Here is a 19,289-nt window from a genome sequence, read left to right as displayed (position 1 = left end):
GGGTTTTAATGTCTGAATCCCCCCTCCCCCCCCCAAAAAAACCCAGAACGAAACAGAGTAACACTTTCTAGGACCTTGGTAGTTTCAAAGCTATACCTTTTTCTAAGAAGAAATTAGTTTCCCTCTTGAATACTGCTTCTTCCATGCACAGAGACACAGTGAAACAGCTTCTGGCTTAGGACTCTCTTTATTCACTTCAGTTCAAAACTTTGTCTCTTTCTATAGTTTGCATCATTTTCAAAGGTCTTTTTCTATTGCTTCTTGACAGCCCTACATCCACTGATTCCTGGTGTGCCTCCATAGACAGTGGCAGGTCCTCTTCAGTCGGTTTCAGATGCCACATACGTGTTTGAATTTCAGCAGTGGTATGCTTATGAAGTCAGAGAACAATATTCTTTTATTAACTGCTGATAATATTTCCTTTGTCTCCCATGTTCCTTTCCTCAGTAAAAAAAAAAAAGGCACCTGGGATAAGATAACAGCAATTAGAATTCATTTTCTTTTCATTTAACTTGATACCCTATATAATTCCCCCCCTCCCCCATTTAGTCTTTCTAAGTAGCTTGAGATTAGAAGGGCTACAGTGACCTGTGATACATCTACAAAATACCCAGGAGTAATTCTTGGTGTTAACCTTCAATAAACGGATGGATTATATTACAAATAATAAGATGGCTAAATATAGGCACAGCCTATGAATTAAACATGGCCCCAACTTTGCATGATTCTAATTTATTCTGGCACGTCTTGATCATTGTGATGCAGCTGTGTCCTTCCCACAATTTTTTTTTAATTGTCCAGTAGCTGTCCTTTATAATCTAGTTGTTGCCTGCCACACACTGTACATCTTTGTTAACCCCTTTGCAACATGCTGAGCCATTTCATAGGGTTACCCATCCATTTCAACCACTAAAAATAATCAGGACTGGCTGGAACCTGTTCACAATCATGGTACTTGACTATGGAGGTCATCTAAGATGAGTCAAGGCTGCTGTCTTGACAGTCCAATTGGTGGACTATATTTAGACAGAAGGAACATTGAGAATACTTCTCTGCTTGACTGCAGAAATGACACAGAACTCCAGTCCTGGTTTCTGCTGTGAGTTTTAACATAAAATGTGATGAATATTGCATCAGCTCATAGTCCATCTGATTCTGATGGAGTTTGATTCTGATGAAGCTATTCAGATTCACAGCAGCTCTCCAAGAACTCAGGAATAGATGAGAAAAGCCAGTCTTAGTATTTCTGCTTTAAACCATTTTAAGTGGGAAAGTCACAAGCTGATGCTGGGAGTCTCACACCCTACCCCAAGCTATGACCACTTCCCATAAATTGTACATATTTACTGGCAGCACAGGTGAATAGCTTTTAAAAAAATAAAATAAAAGCAGCATGGCAACAAACCCAACAGCTTCACTATTGCCAGTCTTTCACTTGTGTCAAAAAGACATCAGAGCAACTTCCAGTGTTAGATTCTCAAATGAGGGTATCCCAAGGAGCAAGGCACTGGAAGAATTAACGTCCCATTGCAGTATTGGCATTTGAAAAAATCAGCAAAAATAAATAAATAAAAAATCCCAGTGTTCCAGATAACTACGATCCATGTCATGAAGCCTGAACAACTATTTACAACAGGAAAGACATGGTTTACATAAACATTCCCAGTTAGCAGCCTGTTTTTTTTACTAACTAAAATAGTTGAAGATAGTATAAATCTCTACCCCATGACAGCTATTTTATGAGACACGTTTTCAAGATTCCAAATGTATCTACCATCCCCAAAATGCTGCTACCGTTGATTTGGGGTAGAAATCTAATATTCAATTAAACCAACCGAGCAAAACAAAGTTGTATTAAATAACACCCTCCTCTGGGCTTGGCAGCTAATTTGTTTCGTATTGTGTGTCAACTTTTGCCCTGCTTAGTTGCTGTTGAAGATATTGGTCTGCTGGGTTACATGAGACAAACATCTATGGTGAGATTATAGAATAGTATTACTATCATACTGCATCAACCATAATATCCTGCTGGTTCAGATTACATGCCAAATCAACAAACCTCAAGGCTTTACTTGACTTCACACATGCATGACATTGGTGAATAGTGATATTTCACATGGAGGAATGCATTATCATAGTTCTCAGGCAAAACCTTTATTAGTTTAGTTTAGTTTAGTTTAGTTTAGTTTAGTTTAGTTTAGTTTAGTTTAGTTTAGTTTAGTTTAGTTTAGTTTAGTTTACATGCTACACCAATCAAAAGACTCTGGGCAATTCACACTTAGAAAAATCCAACCAAGCCAATTAAAATCATAGTAAAATCAAGCTCTAAAACAACTGGCAGAAAAACAGCAGCTCCAATGCTGTCCCTTGTTCTCCAAATGCTTGGTGAGAGAGCATAGTCTTATTGAACATACAAATAATTAAAACCTCAGGGGAAGGGGGAAGATTTCCATAGGCTTGGGGCAACCACTGATAAGACCTGTTTACAAACGCCCGCCCCCTTCACTGCACATGGGGACAGTCTTCAGTATAGGATGGCCAGATTCCATATGAGGGAGATGATCCCATAGGCAACTGGGAATCAAGCCATAAAGGGCTTCATAGATAATAACCAGCATCTTGAATTGCAGCTCACCGAAGCTCCTACAATAGTTGTTATTCTGCTGTAATGGACCTTATCTCCCTGCCTTTAGCAGGCAGCTACATTTTCCACTAACTGTAACTTCACCGTTGTCTTGAAGGGAAGCCCCAAGCATTAGATGATAAGGGCATAAGTTACTGTTGCCAGAGCCTTCTGTTCCAGAAGACTGCAAATGATGCACCAGCAAAAACTGCAGAAATGTCCATACCTTCTACCTACTGATCTAGTAGGAATCACAAGGCCAGGAGAACCCTGAGACTATGCAACTGTTCCTTCAGGGAAATGCAACCTTGTCTAGAGCCTGAGTTGGAACTAACATGGAAACAGAGGGCTTCTGGATAAACAGTAATTCTCTCTTGATGGAATTCAACCTGAGCCTGTTTCTTCCTATGCAGTCTGTCACAGCTACTAGTCATGGTAAAGATTTATACTGCATCTCCTGCTCAGTCCAGAATGGAGACATACAACTGGGTATCATCAGCAAATAGATGATATTGTGCCCTGAACCAGTTTATGACCTCTCACAGCAATTTCATGTAGATATTAAAAAAAAGGGGGGGAGTTCTGAGTTCTGGGGCACCCCACAATAGAGTGGCCAAGGGTTCAACCTCTCCCTCCCCATCACCACCAACTGGAACTCCCTGCTCAGGAAGGATTGAAACCACTACAGAACAGTGCCCCGACCCCTAATCTTCACAGGCAAAGTAGAAGTATATTATGGTCAATAGTTTCAAACGCTGCTGAGATCCAGCAGGACCAAAGCAACCATAGTCCATCCATCCAGATCCTGTCTCAGATCATTCACAAGTATGACCAAACAATTTCTGTCTCATGCCTAGGTATGAACCCAGAATGGAAGGAATTAGATAATCTACCTCCTTCAAGTTCCTCTGCAGTTATTTCCCTACTAGCTCCTCTACAAGGAAGATTGGGTTAGAAGTAATCCAAAATGGCTGGGTCAATAGCCTATGGAGGAGGGGATGCCCCATGACCTCTTTCAGAGAGAGTGGCACCACTATCTTTCTCAAAGAGGCATTCACCACTGAGTCCAGCCCCTTTTCTCATCCCAGGCAGCTCAAATAAGCCAGGAAGTGCAAGGATGCAGCCCACAAATAGCAGAATTCATTTCAGAGTACTCTCTCCACTTCATCAGAATCCACAATTTCAAATGAATCCCAGGTAACTTTGTAAGACATCACCCCCTCACCTCATTGGACTGTGCCCAACTATTGTCTAACACTGAATGAATATGAGTGGTCTTTTCCAAAAAAAAAAAAAATCATAGCAAAAAATTCACAACAGCCTGAAATCAGTTTTTCTAACCCATCTCTCCTCAATAGGGTGTAGGTAATCACAAATAGTGTTGTTGAAGGGCATTTTGCAAAAACAGTAAGGATGAAGAAATACCGATGCTTTCCTCACTTACCAACACAGTAGAGTACAAACTACTGATGAACAAGGAGAGGCGTCTCGGAGGTAATCTTATAGAATTCCATCATCCTCTTTGCATGCCAGAAATCAACTAGGTGTGTAGTCAGATTGCTTACCGTACCACTGGGGAACTCTCCAAACACCCCCTGAAAGCCAACATGATCCATAAGACAGCCAGGGTGGACCATGTTAATAGTCTCAACCCCCTGCAGAGACTGTGCTGATAAATATTGTAGTCTCTAGAAAATGATCTGTCCTCTCAATCTTTTATGTTTATAATTATGTTCCAACTGCTTTGAGGTAAAACCTGAGGAAGTGTATGTGAGTCAGATCACAAAAGCCTGAGCTAGGTCCAGCCTTACCATCAAAATACACAGTTTGAAGTCTGTATGGATCACCAGCCTCGAAATATGGTCAAGCAGGTGGACAGTACATAGCATTATCCCCAGCTTGTGCTTGGAGCTAAATTTCCACCAAACTGTAGAACAGAACATCTGGTCATCATCAAGCTTTCCAGGAGGATCTCCACCACCTCCCTTTCCTAGTCTTGAAGTTACAGCTGCTGGACACCTAAAATCTGGCTGAAGAGATCTTGGGCAGGACAACCTCCCTCCCTCAGCCAGATCTCAGAAATATATGCAGATTTTTTTGTTCCTCCCGAAATAAATCATGAAGGAGAAAAGTCTTAGTACAAATGGACCTGACATTAATAAAAGCTGAAGCCAAGGTTCCTGGCAATCCAGCTTTTTGGATCACAGGAAAAGGCCACCCTTCATCCTCTCACCCCAGGAAGGGGTCCTGCTCTTTCTCTCTTTCAAGGGAGTAAGTCAGCCTCTACCACAGTCCTATTGGCAGGAGAGCCATGAGAAGGCACCATAGAGCCACACATGTCCTAGAGAGCTAAATGTGCTAGTCCAGTTCTAGCTCTGATACAGTTTAATATAAAGTGCTAAATAGCTAACTGTTGAGTAATCAAGTGACCTTCATACATGGTTGAATTGTTAGCCCCTTTCCCCCCCATTAGCTAAGATTTCTTTTTAAAAGAGGTTTGCTATTTTTTTAAAAAAGAAATTAATTTGGAGGAGTGTTAACATGCTGCCTAAATCTTTTGGCTAAAATGGGGGCAATACATTGTTCTTTAAACATCCACAGTCAAGTCACATACACTTTACATTTATTTAGTCAATCTGAGGATCTCTACCAAGCTTCCCATTTTATAAAAAATAAAACAGAGAGTGAAACCTAAAGTTTATAAAATAATGACTGCCATCAATTGTATATTTAACAGATAAAGAAAATTACCAGAAATTACTTGTTCAAGTAGCTCCAGTGCCCTTAAAAAAAAATCTTTAGCTGAAGAAAACTTTTCTGACCTCTGGAGGGGATGCTTGCTTCTAGCTACATGTAGAAAGAGATTTCCTTCTTTCTCTGTTGTGTTAAGAATCTTTTCTTCCTATAAAGGAGGCACCACCAGTGGTTTATAACTGTCATGAAAGCCTGAGAGCTGTTTGAGGTTAAGCTACTCAGCAATTCAACTTTTAGTACAGAAACTTTGAAATTCAAAAAATGAAAAAAATAATGTAAGTTTTTGAAGGACATGTGTTGCTGTAGGTGATCCTCTTAATTAAAAGTGATTGCCTGCTAGGAAATCATGCTTTTAAAAGTTTCATGAATTTATTAGAACCCTGAAGGTATCTTTGTATGCACAGGACATTACATGCCATTTATGCATTTTTTTTTTTTTGTTTCAGATCTGTTTAAAGCTTCCCAACACTCCCTGAGTAGGAACAGCACTTCTGGCATTTGTATGTATTTTGCCTAATTGAATTATGTGAAAATACATACTAATGAAGCTTTACCAGTGATATTGTCAGAGAAGAATGTACAACTAATTTCTTCTAAATTAGAGGGATACTTCTCCTGCCCCTTTCCTCTTTAGTAGGGAATTAGCATGTTTGATAGACAGATTTCTCCAGAATATATGTATAATGGATTAAAGGCACACACACTTACACATGCAAACCCCCATACTATTATGTGCATCTATTTAAACAAATAAAGCATACTCTACTAGGCAATGAGGACCATGTGTGTTTACTCAGATCTAAGGTCCCACATAAATAAGTGGAACTTACTTTTAAATAAGTATCCAGGAGATTGTACAATATTATTGACATTTACTTGAACCTCACTGAAGTGAAACAGTCTCTATCTATCATCATCATCATCATCATCATCATCATCATCATCATCATCTCATATTTAAATAAATGAACTGGGTTGGTGCATGTATTATGTATTTGTGTAGGTACTATGTGGTTAAAAATATATTATTCCTTTAAGAAAACTGTTGAGGTGGGTAAAAAAGATGCCACACAAGCCTACAAATGCTATGATTCCAGCCCATTGAGTTCATTCATTATTGTAAAGGTATTATTGTATTTGTGTAAATCTGGAAGTAGATCTTTATGGTTATTGTTTTAAAGCAAGGAGTAAAATAGAGCTGTTCTTAACTTTGGTTCCAAATTCAAACAACCAAATAAAACTGTGTTGTCTGATATTGGAAGAGCATTGGGACTTATTGGATCTGGAAGGAAAATGCCCCTTACAGCCCCCTGCTGATTGGAGAGTTAGCAGCAGGCTGGGTTGATGGGGGTTGGATAGGAATGAAATTAAATTGCTGGGATCTGTGGCTGGGAGATTGTTCCCTTGGTAACAGTTTATTGAACTCAGGACCAGCCACTGTGGGGGGGAAAAAGGGGCTACTAAAAAGATCTACAATAATATCTTGGTACAATGTATTGTGCGAATCCAGAAATGGCTTAATGAACTAATTAATTAACTCAGGTTAAACATGCTTCCAGATCACAGTCAGGGTAGACAGCCATGACTGGCAATCTCATCCAGGGTAAGGCAACACTCTTGAGTTGTTTAGAATTGCATGAAGCAGCCCAGGTGTAAAATCCTGACTTTTCTGAGTAAAGAATTAAAAAGCAAATTTCATGCAGATTCCTGGAAGAGAAACTGAAGAACTGCCCATTAAATTAAGGCTTATTTCTTTTTGCATGTAATTAAAAAATAGAAATATAAAACTACTGCATGCAGATATTTCACCATGAGAGTATACTTCAGCGGGAATTTGAACATAAATGGCTTCAGAAGAGGAGGAGGAAGAGAAACAGCAGCAGCTTTGACTTGGATATGCTGAAGAAGAGACACATTAAGGTCTTCATGCTGGGAACATACTGAGTTTGAAATCCTCCTAGGCCCAAAATCCACTTGTTATACATTAGCATAATAAGAATAAGCCTCTAAATTTATATATAAAGATAAATTGATGGGTAAGTCTTTTAAAATACCAGCTCATAGATACAGGATAAACGTCTTTGCTTTTCTATCTTAATGCTTGGTGCTTATATTGTAAGAGCAGTGTGACGTATCAAGGAGATGAGCAAAGAAAGGTGTCTTACCCTATAGACATCCACAGAGATACAGAATCAACTTGTACAGACCTAAAAGGTAGCTTGAGTCAACAGTTCTTGTGCTATTGATTTAACTTTTAGCATAACCCATATCCACATAACCATTTCAGGATTTGATGGCAATAGGAAAATTCAGATTTAGGCAATGCTTAGCAAAACTGATACTGCAGGAATGTTGACATGCCTATGATCTCACAACCAGCCGCAACTGGTTCAGATGCCAAAACTGTCAGATATGTGAAAATGGGGCTAAAAAGGCAATACACAGATTTTGGTAGGTTTCTAACTGTTTTTGTGATTCTATCTTTGAGCCATCAGAACCCACTAGACCTGTCCTTAAGCCACCAGGACTCTAGCCCTGATCCAGCATAGCTCCCTGAGCCTTGATTGACTTCACATCTGTTGGTTTCAGTCTGCTTTAGTCTCCTGGTCCAGCTTTAGGACCTGTACTTTTCCTAGCAAACGTAAGCCCCAAAAGCAGCAGCAAGCTGTCTCATTGGCCCTTCAACCATCATCCAACCAACCAACCAGCACAGCGTCCTGGGGAATGCTATGTTGACACTTTGGGACATTGTGAGGATTTTAAAATGGGCAATAGCTTCCAAACCCTGTTATCAACAGCACAGGAATCTATAGTAGGTAGGGGCAAGGGGCAAAGCAGGTATTACAGTGCAATTCTGGGCCCTTACATCCTTGCATATGACATTGTGATGCAAATATGAAAGGACAGAGCTTGCATCATTATGTGATGCCACATGTTCTGTCATTCTGTCATTGTGATGGTTAGGAATGGATGAAAATGATGGTTAATTACATTTGTGTGAAATGGCAGGAGCTGTAAAAAAAAAATACTTAAACAAATGTCTATTAATTATATAGGCTTTAGAATTTAGTGGGTCCCCACAACAACAGAAAAGCAGAAGGTAGCAGTTCTACAAAAATTACACACCCACACATACACACAATGAAGCCAAAATATGTACTTAGGTCTCATATCTGGCTGGCAAGAGTCCTCAAGCTACTTTCAAAGAAAGGGCTTTTCCACCCTGTAGTTTTCTGCTGCTTGTCTCCTGGCTTCCTCCTGTGTAAACCAGCTGGAAATGGGAAATTAAGAAATTCCTTCTGGATGTTAATCCTTCCTCCACTTTGGCCACAGTGATGGTTGGGTGTTCTGCCTTGAATGTGAGTAACACAGCTGCCAATCGGTGGACTCCCCTGCTTCTTTTCCCCTCCCAACCACACCAGAAAATCAAGAAGCAATTGCTTGCACTTCTGTGGGCATGTCTTTTGAGGACAAGTAGGGGAAAAATAACAACAGTTTTACAGCTTTACAGTTTTTCTTGTCACTTGAGCTAAAAGGGAAAACTTGGCAGAACTCTTCTCAATTTCACCTATTAAGAAAAAGAAAAAGCAAAGAAATGGCCCTTCCACTACTGAAACTGTTAAAAAACACAAACAGACAAGGAAGGTCCAGCCTTTCATGGCAGGCAGTCCAGCAGCCCTGTATAAAATGGCCATCAAAGGCAGAGACCAATTGGAACAAAAGCATTTACATAGGATGGGATGAAGCATAGCAGATGGATGAGCTGACTGTCCTGTTTTCTCCCAAAGCATTAATTTTTATCTGGATCCAGAAAACCTGGGTGGAGGTCCCTGAAAATGATGTCATCCACTCCAGCTCTCCTGAAACACAGGCGGCCTGTCCTTGTTCTAGGGCAAGCAGGAACTGCAGATCAGCCTGAAGTGGTGGAATTATTAAGCAAGTACCATTTCTCAACAAAGCCAGAAGAGCCCAAAGTACCCAACACAAACACAATGTTAAAAGAAACCTTGAAATCAAAACAAAGATTCACTTCTAGTTAAACGGAAGTTAATTGAGATTATTTAACCTCTCAATGTTTCATTTTGTTTCCTTTGCTGTCGTGTTTGCACCTCAACTCGCTATTGTCTTGCAGCTTTCAAGGAGAGTCAAAGCCACCTCAACAATAGGATCCCTGGCACTATTACTTGTTCAGATGTTCTCAAGCTGTTTTGTCTGGTCTATCAAAAGCCATGACCCTCTTTTGAGATTCAGGCAATGTCTCCTAGCTTGTATTATGCAGTGGCAGTTATTTTATTTTAATTTTTTCAGTATCAGTATTGAGAAGCGGCATGAAAGAAAGAAAGAAACCACAGGATGCATGCTGTATATTAATAGGCGGACACATTTCTTTATTCTTGAAGTATAAAATAATAAACCAAAACAACCTATTTTGGGGAAACGCAAAATAAATTGTGGGCTTTATCTTGACCTTGATGGTTTGATAGATTCCTTTATTTTGGTGGAAGATAGAATCATTAATTAGTTAGTAGAGGGCCAGTTTGGTGTAGTGGTTAAGGCATCAGCCTAGGAACCAGGAGACCTTGAATTCTAGTCCTGCTTAGGCATGAACCCAGCTGGGTCATTTTGGGCCACTCTCAGCCCTAGGAAGTAGGCAATGGCAAACCACTTCCAAAAATGTTGCCAAGAAAACTGCAGGGACAAGTCCAGGCAGTCAGCAGGAGTCAACACTGACTTGAAAGCACATAATTTTTAATTAAAAAAAAATTAATATCCCATCTTTCACACAAGAGCTCTTGGTGGTATAAGCAATGCCAACAACAAATCTGGAGATAGAATGTGCTGAGAGAGACATCCTGGCCCAAATCACCCCATGAGTTTCCATGGTTGAGGGTGGACTAGAACTTTGGTCTCCCCAATCCTAGTCCAATACCTTAACCATTATACCACTCTGGTATAAAATCATTTTTGTGTATATGGGTATCCTACAATATATATTTAATTATTTATGTGGAATTGGTTCATAGAAAACCAGTTCATGTACTTCTTGGTCACCTTCCTGAGACTTACCAACCCTAACCTTAACTCTAACCTTAAATTTAATCCTAACCCAATTAGTCCATTGATCTAAACAATCCCAGAACTTAACTAAAATTTCTGCATAAAAGATGTGACTTCTCACTTTCTGCACCTCTGATCTCTCTTAAGCCAGATGCAAAATGCGGAGAACATCTTTGGAGATAGTGCCAGCTAAGAATTTTTCCTACATTTGTATCAGAAATGAACACTAACTGGACTGCTTACATGATTTAAATGCAAACACTCCCCCTCTTCCTCCCTCACCACCACCACCACCATCACCACCACTACCATATCATGATCATCTCTGTTTTACTTCTTGTATGCACTAATAGTTCGGTTCTACAATTCAAAGGATCCTTTCTTTCCTTTCCTGAAGCAGGGATGGGGAAGGTGAAGGGAGGAGCAAAAAATACTGCCAAAATCATTCAGGTTTCGGGAAGACAAGAAAATTACCAGATCTTATTGGGAGCAACAGTGGACCTTCCTCCCTTGCTGCGTCTCTCTATTGCTTGTAAGTACTGGTAATAAAAGCAAAAGATCCCCTTCTTCCAAATTAATATTTAGAGAATGAAGAGATTTCATAGCAGAAATTTATTCCAAAGGGTTAATTAATTGGGGGGAAGAAAAAATAGTGCAACATTTAAAAACATTTGTTCATTCATTCATTCATTCATTCATTCATTCATTCATTCATTGCTTTAAAAACAGCAGCAAAGTTATAGTGGCCAACCACTCAGACCTGTGTCTACCATATCCTAAAGAGCCATAATGAAAATTGTGACTATCATAATGAAAACCATGAGTATCTAATTGCAGATAAGTCTCTACTGATCTTAATGAAAGCTAGCACAAAGCTAAATATGACCATGGCCTCAGTGCTGCCATCACTGAAAATGGCAGCTGAGTTCCCCTTCTTCTCCAGCACAGCATGCAGTTATATAAATGCATAGCATGCTGTTATTGTGCTATGCATTTGTCTGCCATTTCTCAACCAGCATCTAAATATGTATTGAAGGAGCAGAAAAATGCCTGCCTTACTGATGTCCTATTATTTGTTTCAGTAACTACAACAAGATGCCAAAGGAAGGAGAAGTTAAAATACTTCCTATGTTTTTTCATAATCACCTTTTTCTTAGTGTCCAGTTGAGCCCTTTCAAATAAGAGTGACAAAAAATATCAAGTATGTTGACTGGAAGCCCTGATGACACCCAAGCATTTTTGAAGAGTTCATTCCTCCCAAGGCAAGCAGGGAATGGTCTCCAAAGGAGGACCACATGTCTCTTATCGCCTACAGTCTTATAGCCTATGGTCTCCAGGGCCTTAAGTGTTCTTCCTCCTCCAGCAAGCATGATTAGAGAAATTGCATACCAGCTATGAATGAGGAAGTCAATTCAGGCTTTCCATTGCCCATCATCTCCTGAAGGTAGATGTGGTCTCTGACATAGCAGCCAGTCGGAAAGCTGAAGATTCTTCACTTTTTATTTATAATTTATCTATATCTGCAATTTGTCTATTCTTTACTTTAATGTGTAGATACTGCCTTACACTGTAGCATAAAGTATCAGAGTGGTTTACAGTACATTAAAACAATCACAATTACAAGGATAAAACAATAAACTAATATCCACAAAGTTAAAAATAATACAGTTGATAATTTTTTTAGGGAAGCTTACAGTCAGGTAGGGAAACCAAAGAAATCCGTAGGTAAACTCCCCCACCCACCCAAAAAGGGCAGAAATTACATAAGAGCAGAAACATTTCATACAAGGAGTCCAGCTGATCCTTATGGGAAGACAGTTCTACACTGTGGAGTCCTTGGGATTCTCTGAGCTTGGTTTTTTTCTTGCAAACGTTTCATTACCCAGCTAGGTAACATCTTCAGTGCTGGAATGGGATGGGGTTTGCTCTCTGTTTATATACTCTTGCATGCCCTGCCAGTGTTGGTGGGGGTGGGGGTTTTGTTTTGTTCCTCTGGTAGTTCCTTGATTAGGGTATTGTTCACTGTTTGATTGTGTGCCTGGTGGTAACCTCTGCTTATCTGGGTGATGATTTCTGGTGAGATGTTCTGGTCTTTTGTTTTCTTTTCTATTGTGTCTTTTGAATAGTTTGTAGATGCTGTTTATCTATGTGTCTGTTGATTGCTGCCTTGTCTGAATACCAAGCTTCCAAGAATTCCCTTGCATTTTTGCCGGGTAATGAAACATGTGCGAGAAAAGAACCAAGCTCAGAGAATCCCCAAGAACTCCATAGTTCAGCCCTGAGCTACACATATTCACCTCTATTGATACAGTTCTACACAATTGGCTTCAACTGAACATTTTTCCCATCCTCTATACCCTTATCTACAGATATTGGTGCAATCAGCAAGACATCTCTCAAAATGCAAGGATCAGGTTGGCCAATAAAGAAGCGGAGAGTTTCATAGATACAGCAAGTTATCCATAGCAAGTATGTAAATCAGATTTCCCCAAAATGGAGATGGAAGCTGAAGTCTCAGAACATCTAGAAGCATATTTGTTGGGCATATGATGGAAATCAGAAAGCTGCAGGACCTGTCATTAGGATTACTGTCAGCAGAGCTGGTTACTATACATATTCAATTTTTTGAAGATTCAGTATTGCCCCAGATCATCTCCATTTCAAGACCATGTCTTAGAACTGGTGGAGCCTCCAAGCTTTAGAAGCAAGGTTGGAACCTTTTCCACACTAAGAGGCATTAATTGCTTTTTTAGGAAGGTCTTCAGAAATTTCTTTTAAGTGAGGAATGGCATGCCTCTACAATCAATATGGTGAGAACATTGTGATAAGGAGCCAAAGTTGTCCTAAATGAACCCTGATTTTTGTAAAGGGAGCCTCACACAAATGGCTCCCTTTAGGTGAATTGACTGAACTAAGTGGATGATTACTGTTTCACACAATATTGGTTGGATGATGTTGTTTATGAAATAAATGAAGCAAGCAGCAAATTTTGGCATTATTTGTTCATTCAGCTTCCTTTATATATCAGTATGACTGGGATGAAGCTCTATAACATTCAGTGGAAAATATATGCAAAACTTCAGAAAATCCAAAGGGAACATATCCTTTTTATAGAACAAAGGATTGCAGCTTAAAATCTGTTGCTGAAGACACAAGAAGTCTGAATGTATAAAAACTCAGTTGGAATTTGGAGGATAGAGCCTACCATAGTAGACAGCTCTATTTCTCCACCTGACTATACTGACATGGTTTGGGATTTTTAAAATCAAGCTCTTGGAATGCCTATTAAAGGCTCCTCCAATAATGCAGGAAGTAGCCAGTAGATGTCAGTACGTGATAATGAAAAACAGAATACATGAAACTTGGCCAAAATAAGTTTCATTTTCAATTGTACCCAGCTGTTACCCATAACCATACTTTGTCATGTTTGCTCAGTGGCTCCTCGAAATGTTCCTTTCCTATATGAAATAGATGCTAAAGTTTCATCAACAGGAAAAGGACATGCTGATAATAGTGCAAGATTAGCTGGTGATGCTCACTGGGTTTTCAGAAGAAATTGCCAGAAGTATGATTTCATCCTGCACTTCCTGGTTTCTCACACACACACAAAAATTGTTCTAATTAAAAACTGTTTTTAAGAAAGACATTGCAGTTGAAGTACCTGAGCAAATTGTGTTTCAGAGGCATCCTGGAATGTCCCTTTCTGAAGCACTACTTCAAGAGTGGTTCAGCATATATAATGTCTGTGAGAGAATATGTAATGCAGATATGGGCTTTCAGGTCTTACTAAACTACAACTCCTGTTAGCAATCCTAGCTTGGGTTGTTGTGATTGTAGCAAGTTTCTGCTCTGTTTTAAGAGTTAAAGTCTTGTCTGTGTACTCTGACTTAATGAAAGTTTATCAGACAAGATACCATTCCAAAGCCTCCTTTCCTGCTGTCTACCCAGTTTTATTTTCCTACTCCCTCCTAAAACTCTTGATACTTCTATGGTTGCTTCCCCAAGTTAGACACACTCATGATATGAATTTAACTTTTGGATTCTTTCCTGATGCACATCATTGGTGGAGGATTGGAAATGTTATTCTAGATCAGGACTCACTGAAAATGCAATGTAAGATCATCTGTCCTTCCTATCTGCCAATACCAAACTCCATCATTTGACTGTGGACCCTCAGACAGGGAGTTAGTACCAGCACTCAGGGAAATTCAATGGTTTCAAAAGTATCAACTTTAGGGGTAAAAACAGCTAGGCAATAGAAACACCACTTCGCCTAATAAAGACTGAGCACACTACAGCCTTAACAGCCACAAGATTACAACCAACAGGGGAAAGTGTGATGCTGAGCTGGTTCAAATCCTGAACATTCTGTAAAATAGGTTTCCTAAACCTGCATTGCTTGTATACATTAGTCTACAACACCTATCATTCCTAACTAGCAGGGCAATGCACTGGAATGATGAGGGGAGTAGCTCAACACATCTGAAGAGAATCAGATTTGGGAAGACAAGTATATGAAAAAAAGTCACTTTAATACTCTTAGTAACATATGAGGGACCTATCCATTTTTAAAAAATATATAATTAGTTTGTTTTTCACTTTGAGCACCCTGATAAACTAATGAAAGGGGCATGAATGAAATTGCAATAAAAGACACAGTATTAAACTAGAATAGTTAGGTTAAAGTATCAGCAAATTAGCTTTTACCGAAGTGGGCTTCTCAAAGATCTTTTACAATATGCTGCCAAATGGATTGTAGAATGAGTTAATCTGGAGTTCTCATTCAAGATACAAATTACCAGGCTCAAATTATATTTTGGACATATTATGTGAAGACCAGCTTCCTTGAAAAGTCCATTATTCTGGGAAAGCTGAAAGGAAAAGAGAATGACCAGCCGCAAGGTGGATGGATTCAATTACAGCAGTATTGGGAGCACTTATTGGCTGACCTGAAGGAGCAGATTAAGGACAAATCATCCTGGAGGAAAATCTATCTAAGGGGTTGCTAAGAGTCAACACCGACTTGATGGCACAAAATCAATCAATCAATCAATCAATCAATCAATCAATCAATCAATCTTAATTGTATGATTCTCCTGTTCTGACTTGAACGTCCCTCAAAATTCAATTTTGGAAACCAAACTTATTGATAAGCATGTGGAAAAATGACTTGACTTTTGCAAGGAATCCTGAATGACAAAGCTTTGAGCCATCTGCATCTGTTTGTATATTGTCCTCGATGAGCTTTCAGCTAAGCTGAGCGCATTTTGTGGCATGGAGCCCACAGCTGAACTTTCAAAGCAACCTCTGTACAGAAGCATCCTGGAGGAAAGCAGGTCAATGAACACAAAAGAACAAGCATCTGTGTTGGTATGAGTGTGCCATTTCAGTCCACTGGAAAGATGTCGACATTATTTCACTTGGACCCAGAGGAAATACTGTAATTGTGACCGATTTCCAATACAGAAAATGAACAAAGTGTTGCAATATGGATTTAAACCACTATGATGAGAAAGTGTGGGGAAGGAGAGGAGAGATTGATTAAAAGAAAAGGAGAAAAAAGAGGGAGACAGAAAACATGTATTTTTGAGAGAGAGAGAGAGAGACAGAGAGAGAGAGAGAAATGCAATGGGTGCAGCCAATCCCTAAAATCATAGGTGCCACCCAGTGACCTCTTTTGCAGGTTGAATTTATATAAATAAGAATGTATTCTAAATAATAGTTTATCTTTAGTATGAAAACACTGAAAAGAATTAAACTGGAAAAGTGCTAAATAATATGGTGGAAATAAAGGAGGGTGAGACCACAAAGGAAACAGCTGAAAGGTTTTCTCAATCTGGTATCCTCCAGATATGCTGGAACAGCAGCTCCTAGAATCCCATCCATGGTCTTTCCAGCATAGTTGAAGGGCACCAGACTGGAGATGCCTAATAGCAAGTAAACAACAAGTAAAAATTCAAAATTGGATGGAAGTCCTTCCTGAGAAGTCTGTCTCATTTACCCTTGTTGGCCTTCCACCACAGTGTGAACATTTCCAACAGCCTACAGACATTTGATTTGCCAGCAGATTAGATTTTAAAATGTTTAGTTTATAATCCTTTGGGTTTGATTTAAATTTACATTCCCTGAAGCTTTATTTTTTAATTGAAACTCAAATTTGTATTTTCATATTCTGAATCATTTATTTTTATAAGCATTTAATGGAAAGTTAGGAAGTAGATGTTGAAAGTTCAGTATGCATTGGTTACATAATACTGTCCCACTAAATCGATATCTAGCTCCTTCTTGGTACCATGATTCTTACCCCTCTTAACAACCATCTGGAAGAGGCTGGGTTAGGGAAAGCTATGCTAGAAATCTCTGCTTCTCTACCTTGTTGTTCCACTACATTAGCTTTGTGCAAAATGTTTACAGTTCGAAATGTTCCAAGTTCAAACATCCACTTTTTATGTTCTAAAGTCAGAACAAAATACCCTGTGTTTCAAAGTTTTGTCTCAAGCTCAGAATGATACACTCTCTATTTGTCTCAAGTTTAGAAAAAATAAGGACATTTTTTCCATGCTGTTTTGGGTGTTCCAATATTCTGTGATTGGTTTGTTATTTTTTTTAGATTACTCCAAGCCATGGAGACAGATTATCCAGTATAACAGCAAACACAGTTTCCATTCCCGGTATCATTTGCTGGAGCTAGTTAAGGGGAGATGGGATGAAAAAGTGTTAGTTTAAAACATATTAAGAGACAATGAACCATTTTGGGGAAAGAAAAAGATTTCTTCCTACCTGGTAAGTAAGGTTACCACTGTATTTAAATTCTTTGGCATACAGATATAGGAATTCATGGGTTGTAATATAATGTGGTTGTTCTGTGAGCTGTTTTTGAGCTTTGTGTGTATGTGTGTCAGGCAGATTGCCAAATGTAAAAGAATGCATTGAGCAATGTCTGGCATTACAGATATCTGTATGCTAAAAATATTACTATTGAATTTTCAAACTGCAAATGCAAAAATTAAGTTGTGTTGTTTTCTGAGCTAGGCAGACAGAGAAGTGTCTTTTTGTTGTCACATTGCCTGTCGTGGGTTGAAGTAGATCAATTGCTGAGGCTTGCTTCTTTGCTAGACTTCTGCAGCTGTTAGGGCAGGCTAGATTACTTTTGTCTGCTATGAGAATGTTTAAAAAAATAATTAAAATCTCCTTGGTCAGTTATCCTGTAGGCTGGGTTTAGGTAGCATTCTGGATGGACTCTGACCCTATCTACTTTTGTGGCCCTGACAAGAAACAAAAAAAAGCAAGCGGTTTGTTTCAATTTCTCCTGTGCCATTCCAGACATTCTGTGGGAACACAGAAAACCTGAAATGTTCAGATGGAGTCTAACAAGTATGGCTATTTTGTTCTGAGTTTAGAACAAAACATGAGGATGACATATACACAGTGACATCATCACACCAAGACCACAACTGATGTACACCAGACAGTGTAACACAAGTACCTCAGTTATGGCCTTTGAGTGATTACATCATCATACACATCATAATTTGGCTTCTTCTCATCTTCTCTGGTTAAGTATTAATACACTCCTGGTTATTAATACCGTACGCTTGTGGACACATCACTGGCTAAGACAATAAAACCAAGAAGAGAACAATTGTTAAGAATGAGCAATTCTAATAGCTCACGCAGTCCAGCTAAATTTGATTTTGCTAACCCTAGGGTAAATCTGAAGAAAATATTTTCTTCTAACAGTTATTTTCCAGATGACACGGCTGCCTATTTTTCCACCACGTTTAATAAACATCTCCAGCAGCTCTTACCAGCACATCCCTATGTCACATGCCTCCTCCTTCTCAAAGCAGGAAATGACCTCTGTTCCTCAGCAGGAATCTGCTCACGCCACTCTGCTTCCCTTTCCACAGGGAGACCCAACAGAGTTATAAGAATTCCATTTAAGTGAAGAAAGCAGCTCCTTTTTAATTCCTGTTTTTTTCTTTCTTTCATCACAGATAGATATGAGTTTTTCTCGTGGGACATTGTTCTAGTTGTGGCCTATATTTATAGTAATTTTAAGACTTTTTCTTTGGGCAATACAAATATCTTTGAAAGTTTCTTGCTTCTCAGATAGTTATCATCTAGTGTGAAAAGAGACAATTTGGCTGTCAGGTCTATTAGAAAGCATACAGTACAAGATATCTTTATCCTGACATATTAAAGTCAATCGCAAAGATTAGAATCAGACGTGGGAATGAGGCAAAGGGAAGAATTGACTGTATAGATCTTCCCTTCTACTGTCTAGGATATGAGCATGTAAAATCTAAGATAGGCAACCAACTTTGCAGAGATTTGTTTCCCCTGTGGGATGGTTCCTGGGGAGAGAGGTATCAAAAGGCTGTCAAGACTATCAAATGCCTGGAATTCAGGAGCTCTGACCCATAATCTTTGCAAGAAAAGGCACTCGTGCTTTCTGTTTCCTGTCATTGCCACCAGCTAGGTGACTTAATGTGCAAATCAAGCAATTCTGCATCATATTAAAAAGGAATAGGAAAGATGTTTTGTGTGCTGCCTGATTCCAGACCCCAAAATGCCATGTGCAGCCTTTATATCAGCTCCAGTTCAGAGAAAGGCCTGGGCAAAATAGCCTAAAGAAGCCTCCCCTCCATTTACTTTTGTTCACTTCTCCACATTGGGCCCAGTGAGAAAGAGCAAGGCAACTGTAGACTGGTGCTCTTTCTCCTTATTCTTATCAGTCTTCATCCATCTGGACAGGCCCAGTGGGCAAGCAGTGGTACAGAAAGAGACCACAGCCAATGAGTACTAGGGATTGGCACTGGGCCCCTGATGGAGCTTGCTTAATGGTGCCAAT

At 39.3% G+C, this 19,289-nt stretch overlaps 1 protein-coding gene across 1 annotated transcript in view; it reads left to right on the top strand.

Moving 5' to 3' along the window:
* Window positions 1–17,128: 17,128 nt before the first annotated feature.
* The window catches only part of SMYD2 (SET and MYND domain containing 2), a 63,603-nt gene continuing 61,442 nt past the window's right edge, over window positions 17,129–19,289 (top strand). Inside the window, exon 1 of the mRNA XM_088146737.1 lies at window positions 17,129–17,218. Coding sequence (XP_088002863.1) covers window positions 17,178–17,218 — 41 coding nt within the window. The 5' untranslated portion in view covers window positions 17,129–17,177. The remainder of the gene's footprint in view (window positions 17,219–19,289) is intronic.

The sequence above is a fragment of the Python bivittatus genome, unplaced genomic scaffold, assembly GCF_059951505.1.
Source record: "Python bivittatus isolate LINGU-HERP-01145 unplaced genomic scaffold, Pbiv_v1 ctg000020_np1212, whole genome shotgun sequence".
NCBI classification, from domain to species: domain Eukaryota; kingdom Metazoa; phylum Chordata; class Lepidosauria; order Squamata; family Pythonidae; genus Python; species Python bivittatus.
The sequence above is the reverse complement of the archived record's forward strand: the minus strand, read 5'-3'. Positions and strand labels throughout refer to the sequence as shown.